Source organism: Tasmannia lanceolata, unplaced genomic scaffold (assembly GCF_043159265.1).
Source record: "Tasmannia lanceolata isolate RefF3 unplaced genomic scaffold, GAP_Taslan_0.1 ptg000008l, whole genome shotgun sequence".
In the NCBI taxonomy this organism is placed as follows: domain Eukaryota; kingdom Viridiplantae; phylum Streptophyta; class Magnoliopsida; order Canellales; family Winteraceae; genus Tasmannia; species Tasmannia lanceolata.
In genome coordinates, this window is record NW_027518685.1 from 22,444,632 (window position 1) to 22,455,000 (window position 10,369).

General features: G+C 36.5%; 1 protein-coding gene and 3 non-coding genes across 4 annotated transcripts in view; all 4 read left to right on the forward strand.

Annotated features, from left to right (window-relative positions):
• Positions 1-375: 375 nt before the first annotated feature.
• LOC143884827 (small ribosomal subunit protein uS3x-like) overlaps positions 376-10,369 on the forward strand; it is a 14,268-nt gene continuing 4,274 nt past the window's right edge. The window contains exons 1-3 of the mRNA XM_077388636.1: positions 376-531; positions 789-936; positions 1,092-1,263. Of these exons, the coding sequence (XP_077244751.1) occupies positions 502-531; positions 789-936; positions 1,092-1,263 (350 nt within the window). The 5' untranslated portion in view covers positions 376-501. The remainder of the gene's footprint in view (positions 532-788; positions 937-1,091; positions 1,264-10,369) is intronic.
• On the forward strand, positions 3,097-3,262 carry LOC143885706 (small nucleolar RNA snoR143). The gene has a single exon (XR_013253568.1). It is a non-coding gene; the product is annotated as a small nucleolar RNA snoR143 (small nucleolar RNA).
• LOC143885707 (small nucleolar RNA snoR143) lies at positions 5,224-5,388 on the forward strand. The gene has a single exon (XR_013253569.1). It is a non-coding gene; the product is annotated as a small nucleolar RNA snoR143 (small nucleolar RNA).
• LOC143885708 (small nucleolar RNA snoR143) lies at positions 7,603-7,753 on the forward strand. The gene has a single exon (XR_013253570.1). It is a non-coding gene; the product is annotated as a small nucleolar RNA snoR143 (small nucleolar RNA).

Consider the following 10,369-nt stretch of genomic DNA (forward strand, 5'->3'; position numbering starts at 1 on the left):
ATAAACCTTCCATGTGATGGAACACAACTTAAATAAGATGTGCTCCAAAAATCATTTCCATAGGATGATCCTAATCCTCCGATCTATGTAGGAATTATTTATGGAAACCTCCATAGATCGGAGGGCTAAGATCATCCTGTGGAAATGATTTTTTTGGCACAAACATGGACTGTTTAGGTCATCCTATTTTAGTGTGGGAATAAAAGCAGAAAAAAGAAAAAAAGGGTGACCCGCAGGTCCACCCGGCCCGTAAGGGTGGGGTCCTTAGGACCCGGACCCGTAAGGTTGGGTGAAACCCGGCCCGTTTGCCAGGTAATCACGTATCTCCATCTCTTAATCTCAGCCTTTCACATATCACCCGAGTTTATATATAAGGTTTTCACGCGCTGAGCCGCTGAGGCTCCTCACTTAACTCTCCATCTCTCTGGCGTTAGGGTTTTGGTAAAGCACAAGCTCATCGTCTCTTCCCCAAAAACCAAAACCCCCTTCTGCAACTCCAACATGGCGACTCAGATGAGCAAGAAGAAGAAGGTCCATAAACCCTAACCCTAATTTCATTTCTGCTCTCTTCACCTCCTTTCTCCTGCCCATACTCGAGAGAGATCTTCAAATCCTCTTCCTTAAATTCAAGGGAACGGATCTTTGTTTTGATTTGTTTCCCTAACCCGAATTTCACTCCCTCTCTCCTGATCTTCTTTCTCCTGCCTGTAATAGATAGAGATCTTCAAATCCTCTCCCTTGAATTCAAAGAAAAGCATCTTCGTTTTGATATTTTTTTTTCCTTTCAGTTCGTTGCAGATGGAGTTTTCTCTGCGGAACTCAACGAGGTTCTCACGAGAGAGCTTGCCGAAGACGGATACTCTGGAGTCGAGGTTCGAGTCACGCCGATCCGAACCGAGATCATCATCCGAGCTACTAGAACTCAGAACGTTCTGGGTAGGGTTTTCTTTTTATTCAAAGAGATTTTGAAATGATAGATCTGAACTTTCTCTGTATTTTTTGTATACTTGAATTTCATTTTTTCCCCTCTTGTATTTTAATTTTTGTATTTAATTAATTGTTATGTAATTTGGGGTATTTTCAATGGGTAGGTGAGAAGGGAAGGAGAATCAGGGAATTGACTTCTCTTGTACAGAAGAGGTTCAATTTTCCCGAGAACAGTGTGGAACTGTATGCTGAGAAGGTTAACAATAGAGGGCTTTGTGCGATTGCCCAGGCGGAGTCCCTCCGGTACAAGCTACTTGGTGGTCTTGCCGTTCGAAGGTATAACACTCTTTATTTCACTGACATTGCTCTATCTGGTTTCTTATTGAAAATATACAACATTTTTATGTTAAATGGTGTACAATTTGTGGACTTCTATCATTATTTGAGACTTCTAGCATTATTTTGATGGTGGAGATGGGATAAATTGTTATTGTTTCTATTATGATTATTGACTTCTTTGTTTAGTGATGAACTCTTGTGGGTGCTCATGACTTTGCTGACATATATTTGTTCATACACATTCTTTGTCTTCACTTCTTTGTATTTCCGTTGTCACATGAGTAGAAATTTGACTGTGCTTGTATTTTTCTTATATATATATATATATATATATATATATATATATATATATATATAGAGGTATATGATTGTACGCTCGACTGTACCTAAAGTTAGGTACGGTAGAGTGCCAAATCACATGGGTCCCACATTTTTGGTGGGCATCTAAACCATTCATTTGCAAGGCCCCATCATAGATAGGGTGCATACCAAAAATCAGCTCCATAGGATCATCCTAACCCATCCATTTGTGGAGGCCAAAATGGACAGACAGTGTTTGTCCCCAAATCTGCCCATTTTGGCCTCCAGTTTTGGAGGGGTTAGGATGATTCAATGGTGCTGATTTTTGGTATGCACCCTATCTATGATGGGGCCTTGCAAATGAATGGTTTAGATGCCCACCAAAAATGGGGGACCCATGTGATTTGGCACTCTACCGTACCTAACTTTAGGTATGGTCGAGCGTACAATCCTTTTCCTCATATATATATATATATATATTTTTTATTTTTTTTTACTTTATTTTGTTTGAAGTTTTGGTGACAATTGTTCTTCATGTTTAAAAAGATCACACAAGTGTAAAATACTGATAAGATATTAAATAAGGAGTAATTGGTCTGTGCATTGCTCTGTTTGTCGAACCACATAAACCTCTTTTGTTGTTGTGTGTGCTTGTTTGATTTTCTCCATTTATTTTGTGTTTTCATTGAATGCTAAATCGATTATTTCACATACACACAAAAAAACTAACAGCAAGGGTGCCTTTTTTGTCTTTTCAGGAAAAGTGCAATTTGTAATTCTGATGTGTGGTTTAAAATTTTAATTCATCTATTCGGTACAAGATTTGGAAGTTAAAATGAACATTGCTTCTCTTATTTCTCAAATTTGAAAGCAACCCATCTTCAGTATGCATCATTTAGTTCCAATATTTGGTGTCCGTTGTTGGTCATTTCGGAATTATTGGGCCATGTTTTCATTTTCTTTTGCTAGAAAACATGTATTCATATATGCATTTTGGAATTCTTGGGTCATGTTTGCATCTTCTTGTCCCGTAGGGTAATAATGTCAATCTGGACATCATCCAGATCATATCTGGGTCCCCATGCTAGTTACCATTGTATGCCATTTTGTCTCTGTTTTTTGTTTATTGACAGCATGGATTGAAATGTCGGTTAGGGTGTTGGTTTTGGCCACAACTGAAACTGAAAATTTTCGGTTTTGGCTGAAATGTCAGCCGAAATTATGGAAAAAAATTTAACAAATTTCATTTTTTACAAACATGGCCCAAGAATTCCTTGGAAAATTTGTAAAAAAAAAAATCTCAAAAATGAATTTCGGCCGAAATCTTGACCGACACCGAATTAATGTACTTTCGGTGTTGGTCCGGACCGAAATCCAAAATTTTGGCTGAAATTTTGGTACTTCAACCTAAAATTAAAACCTTGATTGACAGGGCTCTGTTGCCTACTCATAAATGCATGATGTTTGTTTCTGTTTATCATGGTCATATATAAGACATGCATACAAACATATATTTTGGATGATTTCATATTGCATTTGTTGGATAGTTAAGGCCTTAATGGTTTTGGTTGTGAGGCCTTGAGCAACAATGTATAAAGGAAAAGCCATTCTTTGGAAGCAGCCAGACAACCGTAGAGATGGATCCACAGGTGAATGGTTCTAAATGCTGTTTGTCTACTGATTCCATCTCACATTTACTTTCACCTTTCTGATAATTTTCTTAAAATGGTATGTATGTTTTTTTTAACAAAAAGTACAAATTTGGTGAAAATATGAGTGAAACATGCGCATCCATATATGTGTATGTGTGCATGCATAGATAGGCATCTGTGTGTATAAGATATGCTTATATGTAGCTACATGTATAGATACAAGGATAGTTGAACCAGTAAAACAGCATATTCAAGTTGGAGGAAGCTGATCTATATGTGCTGAAGTTGGAACTTGGAACATCCAAAGGTCACAAAGGCATATGAAAGAAAAACGAACAAAACCAAATTAAGTGGGGCATAAGAGTTACTCAAATATCATTCCATAACTGCTCGAGTTGCCAATTTTTCCTCAAGTCAGCATTCCAATAGATGTTTGTATTACCTATATTGTTACGCATTTTATATTTTTAGAAATTAGTGTTATAGTTAAGAGTTATGCTAGTAAGAGAAGTGGCAATATTAGTAAAAGTCCACTCTGTTTTGGACTCCTGGTTAGAAGTCAGCCACTTTTTTTTTTTTTTTGGGGGTGGGGGGGGGGGTGGGGGGGTGGGGTGGGAGGGATTCGGCCACTTGTAGATGCCTATCTTAAAACAAGGCAGATATTGTTGGAATTAAAAGTTATTAATAAAATACAGTTTGTGAGTTTTAGTGGAGTTTTCTCCACTTTTTTATGTTAAATGGTGTACAATTTATAGACTTGTATCATTATTTTGATGGTGGAGGTGGGTTAAACTGTTATTGTTTCTATTATGATTATTGACTTCTTTGTTGGGTGATGAACTCTTGTGTGTGCTCATGCCTTTGCTGACATATATTTGTGTACATTCTGTCTCTTCTCTTCTTTGTATTTCAGTTATCACATGAGTAGAAATTTGATTGTGCTTGTATTTTCATACACACTTTTTTTTAGTTTTTTTACTTTATTTTGTTTGAAGTTTTGGCGGCAATTGTTCTTCATGTTTAAAAAGATCACACAAGTCTGTAATATTGATAAGATATTAAATAAGGAGCAACTGGTTTGTGCATTGCTCTTTTTGTTGAACCACATAAACCTCTTTTGTTGTTGTGTGTGCTTGTGATTTTCTCCGTTTATTTTGTGTTTTCATTGAATTCTAAATCAACTATTTCACACACTCAACAAAAAAAAAAAAAAAAAAAAAAAAAAACTAGCAGCAAGGGTGCCTGTTTTGTCTTTTCAGAGAAAGTGTAATTTGTAATTCTCATGTATGATTTAAAATTTTAATTCATCTATTCGGTACAAGATTTGGAAGTTAAGATGAACATTGCTTCTCTTATTTCTCATATTTGAAAGCAACCCATCTTCAGTATGCATCATGTAGTTCCAATATTTAGTGTCCATTGTTGGTCATTTCCAAATTCTTGGGACCTGTTTGCATTTTCTTTTGCTAGAAAACATTTATTCGCATATGCATTTTGGAATTCTTGGGCCATGTTTGCACCATCTTGTCCCGTAAGGTAATAATGTCAATCTGGACATCATCCAGATCATATCTGGGTCCCCATGCTAGGTAACGTTGTATGCTATTTTGTCTTTTTTTTTGTTTATTGACAGCATGGATTGAAATGTCGGTTTTGGTGTTGGTTTTGGCCACAACCGAAACTGAAAATTTTCGGTTTCGGCCGAAATTATGAAAAAAATAACAAAATTCATTTTTTTACAAACATGGCCCAAGAATTTCTTAGAAAATTTGGAAAAAACATTTCAAAAATGAATTTCAGTCAACCGAAATCCGGACTGACACCGAATTAATGTATTTTCGGTTTCGGTCTGGAACGAAATCCAAAATTTTGGTATTTCGGCCTAAATTTAAAACCTTGATTGACAGGGCTCTGTGGCCTATTCATAAATGCATGATGTTTGTTTCTGTTTATCATGGTCATATATAAGACATGCATACAAACATATATTTTGTATGATATCATATTGCATTTGTTGGATAGTTAAGGCCTCAATGGTTTTGATCGTGAGGCCTTGAGCAACATGCATAAAGGAAAAGCCATTCTTTGGCAGCGGCCAGACAACCGTAGAGATGGATCCACAGGTGAATGGTTCTAAATGCTGTTTGTCTACTGATTCCATATCACATTTACTTTCTCCTTTCCGATAATTTTCTTAAAATGGTATGCATGTTTTTTAAACAAAATGTACAAATTTGGTGAAAATATGAGTAAGAAACATGCACCACTCTAAGCCATTTTGGTGTTTAGAGGCACACCTTATTTTTGGCAGACCTTAAAATTAAATAACTGCAGCACATGTGTATTATTTGTGCATCCATATATGTGTATGCGTGCATGCATAGATAGGCATCTGTGTGTATAAGATATGCTTATATGTATCTACTACATGTATAGATATAAGGATAATTGAACCAGTGCAACAGCATATTCAAGTTGGAGGAAGCTGATCTATATATATGCAGAATTTGGAACATCCAAAGGTCACATAGGCCTCTGGAAGAAAAACTAGCAAAACTGCTCATGAACTAGAACAAATTAAGTGGGGCACAAGAGTTACTCGCTCGAATTACCATTCCATGGCTGCTCGAGTTGCCAATTTTTGCTCAAGTCACCATTCCAATAGATGTTTGTACTACCTATAGTGTTACACATTTTATATGTTTAGAAATTAGTGCTATAGTTAAGAGTTATGCTAGTAAGAGAAGTTAGACTATGTCCAATGGCAATATTAGTAATAGTCCATTCTGTTTTGGACTCTTAGTTGGAAGTCAGCCACTCTTTTTTTTTTTTGGTAACCGTCAGCCACTTGTAGATGCCTATAAATGTATGTTGAAAATCCTAAAAGAAGGCAGATATATTGGAATTAAAAGTTATTAATAAAATACAGTTTGTGAGTTTTAGTGGAGTTTCCTCTCTTCTGGTTGACTGGTGTAAACAGCCACTTCTAGATTAAAATTTACATCAGTGTTTACCTCAAGTTTGAAGACAAGTTGCTGTGTTTTTTTGTCAGAAACTACGCATCAACTTTTGTTGTTAACCCCACTAACTTGTGTGATCAATATCTAAGGCTTCTGGTTTTGATGGTGGGGCCTTGAGCAACATTGCATTTAGGAAATGCCATAATTGGCCCGACAACCGTAGAGATGGATCCACGGGTGAATGGTTCTAAATGCTTTTTTCTATGATATGTGGACACAGATTAATGTGTCAAGTGGCGACACAGATACGAGGTGTCTGACACGACAACCCTTAAAATCTAGAAACGAGATGTACTTACATATAAAATTATTGATTACTAATCATAATTTACAACAAAATAAATATGATATTCGTTTAATAAACTAATAAATCTTAGGATTAAGTGACTATAAATCTCAAATAAATATGAGATAATAAAATAACGTTGGAAGAGTGTTTGTTTTGTGTTTTAGGTTTAGAGGGGGCGATAGTAACAAAAATTAGTTAAACAAGAATTAAAAATAAAATAAAAGTTTTTTTGATTGGTAAAATAAAATAAAAGTTAATGATAAAAGATTGGATAAACACAATATTCGATAATAAATAGTATTTCACGTCCACATTAAGTCTGACCGTTATAGCAGTACTTTTACAAGTGTCGATACGTACTAACATGTGTCGGTGTCGACAGTTGTTGACACACGTCTGCTAAAAATTCAAAGTATCAGTTAAATCATAGGCATTTTGTCTACTAGTTTTATCTCACACTTCTCTATCCTTCTCTTAGCATTTTCTTAAAATGATAAGTGCGTTCTATTTAATAAAATACCCAAAATTGTTTAAAAGCGAGTACAATCATGCACCATTCTAAGCCGTTTTGGTGTTCAGCAGCACACCTAATTAAATAATTGTTAGAATTTTGTAATGTTTGTGGCTTTGTGCCATGCATGTGTATTTGAGCACACATAGATACCTATCTATGAATGTGCGCATACTTTCCATGAGTATCTAGTTTATCTGTTTATGCTTGTATCATGGTGGTGGCGATTGTCATGGTCTCTGACTCTCTAATTTTGGTAGTGGGTTCTTGAGGTAGGGTGCTAATGAAAGATCTGTTCTATCAGTACCATTGAGATAACCATAGAGATGTTTCACAAGTGAATGGTTCTGAATACCTCTTGTCTACCGATTTCAGTTCACATTTCATCTCGCTTTACTGGAGAAGAAAAAGATAGTGAAAAACAAACAAGAGAAACATGCATCATTTGAGGCATTTCGATGTTTAGAGGCACACCATAAATATTTGTAAGACATGCATCTGTATGCAATGTGTATATTTATGTGTGTATTAATTAATGGATGCATTAGTGCATTACAGCTTAATTTGCATTTGTATCATGGCATCTCTATTTTTAATAGTGTAGCCCTGAGCTATCGTGCATTAAGGACAAGCTGTTCTGTCAGCAGCGGTCAGACAACCATAGAGATGGACCCAATGGTGAATGGGTTTGAGATGTTGTTTCTATCTCACGGTTTCTCTTGTTTAACTAAAGAAGCCAGCATCTATAGTTGTGTATGGCCTGATATGTAACAAAGGAAAGCAAAAATTTTCCCCAACATTTGAAAATTTGACGGCTACTTGTAAGCAATTTGGGTGTCTATTAGAAAAGCATCTCTCAAACTGGAACCATGTAGCAATGGTAATATTTGACCAGAAAATGACAGGTATATACTTTAAATACTGCACAAACTAAATTGTAGTGCAACGGAGCATATGTGAGCATTAAATTGTGTGCTGCATGAATATTGTACAGTATGATGTTCTGGTTATTTGATTCACAAGCAATGAAGTCTCAAAGTTCCATATCTTGCAATTTACAGCTTAACATAGTTTGTGCAACTGTTTATTGTGGCTATTCTTGTTTTTATGTTTTTCTGCGATACCTATGTGCATATAGGAAAATATTTTTCTCGAAAATTTCTCTAGTGATTTTCAGATTTTTGAGAATTTTTATTTTGGCTATTATTGGAAAATAAGACAAATAAAAAAGGAATTCTATCTGCAGATGTCTGCAGACACCCCTCAAAAGCAGGCTCGTCAAAACGGTTGAATGTTTTGGACAGTGATCACCCTGAAAAAATAGGAACTGGGAAGACGCCTCCATGTGTTTTGGGTGTGTCTGTAGACAATGCATCTGCAGCTAGCAATCCTCTAACTAAAACTACAAAAAAAATAAAAAAGGGAATGAAAAAGGGTAACCGTAAATAATGTGGAGACCTCATGAAAATATGGGGATGGTATCATGATATATACTCAACTATGCCTTTGTCCCAAACTAGTTAGGGTCGGCTAATGAATCCTTTAGAAAATTTTCATGAAGAAGGTTAAAGGATCTGCCCGGCGCAAATTGACTATGTCTAATCCTGACACTAGTTGGGTTCGTCTACATGGATCATTTTCTCATGATATATATATGAGAAAACGGTTCCTACACATATGTGTAGATAAGTTATCTACACACTAGCTTAAAATACAGTGGGGGCCACATTATTTGGGTGATCCAAACCATTCATTTTTAAGGCCCTCACATAGATAGGGTGTCCACAAAAAATATGATCCATAGGATCATCCTAACCATTCGAATTGTGGAGGCAAAAAATGGACTAATTTGTGAAGGTTTAAAGACAACCATTTTACCTCCACAAATCGTAGGGTTGGGATGATCCTATGGCTCTGATTTTTTGTAGACACCCTATCTATGTGAGGGGCTTTAAAATGGATGGCTTGGATCACCCAAACAATGTGGGCCCCCATTGTATTTTAAGCTAGTGTGTAGAGAACTCTCTACACATATGTGTAGGAACCGTTTTCTCTCTCTCTCTCTCTCTATATATATATATATATATATATATAGAGAGAGAGAGAGAGAGAGAGAGAGAGAGAGAGAGTACCAAGCTTATGGTACGCTCGAGTGCCCAATCACATGTGTGCCCACTTTGTTAGGATGATCCAAAGCATTCATTTGAAAGGTCCTTACATAGATGGGATGTGTACCAAAAATCAGCTCCATAGGATCATCCTAACCCATCCATTTGTGGAAGTCAAAATGGACAGACACTGTGTGTCCACAAACCTGCCCATTTTTGCCCTCCACTTTTGGAGGGGTTAGGATGATTCAATGGAGCTGATTTTTGGTACACACCCTATCTATGATAGGGCCTTGCAAATGAATGCTTTGGATCACCACAAAAAATGTGGGACCCATGTGATTGGGCACTCGAGCGTACCATAAGCTTGGTACGCTCGAGTGTACAATCCTTTTCCTGATATATATATATATATATATATATATATATATATATATATATATATATATATATAGAGAGAGAGAGAGAGAGAGAGAGAGAGAGAGAGAGAACTATTGGTGAGCTTAAGCGCCCAATCACATGGGGGCCCACTTTGTTAGGATGATCCAAAGCATTCATTTTAAAGTCCCTCGCCCATTTTTTGTCCTCCACAAATGGAGGGGTTAAGATGATCCTATGGAGCTGATTTTTGGTACACCCCCTATCTATCATAAGACCTTGCAAATGAATGGTTTGGATCACCACATGTGATTGGGGAGCCATGTGATTGGGGAGATATGGTGCGCTTAAGCTCACCAACAGTTTCCTCATATATATATATATATATATATATATATAGAGAGAGAGAGAGAGAGAGAGAGAGAGAGAGAGAGAGAGAGAGAGAGAACATTTCCTACACACTTGTGTAGGTAAGTTACCTACACACTAGCTTAAGATACAGTGGAGGCCCACATTGTTTGGGTGAATGGTCCTCACAGAGATAGGGTGTCCACAAAAAATCAGATCCATAGGATCATCCCAACCCTACGATCTGTGGAGGTAAAATGGACGTGTATAAACCTTCACAAATTAGTCCATTTTTTGCCTCCATAGTTTGAATGGTTGGGATGATCCTATGGATCTGATTTTTTGTGGACACCCTATTTATGTGAGAACCATTCAAATGAATGGTTTGGATCACCCAAACAATGTGGGCCCCCACTGTATTTGAAACTAGTGTGTAGGTAACTTACCTACACAAGTGTGTAGGAAATGTTATATATATATATATATATATATATATA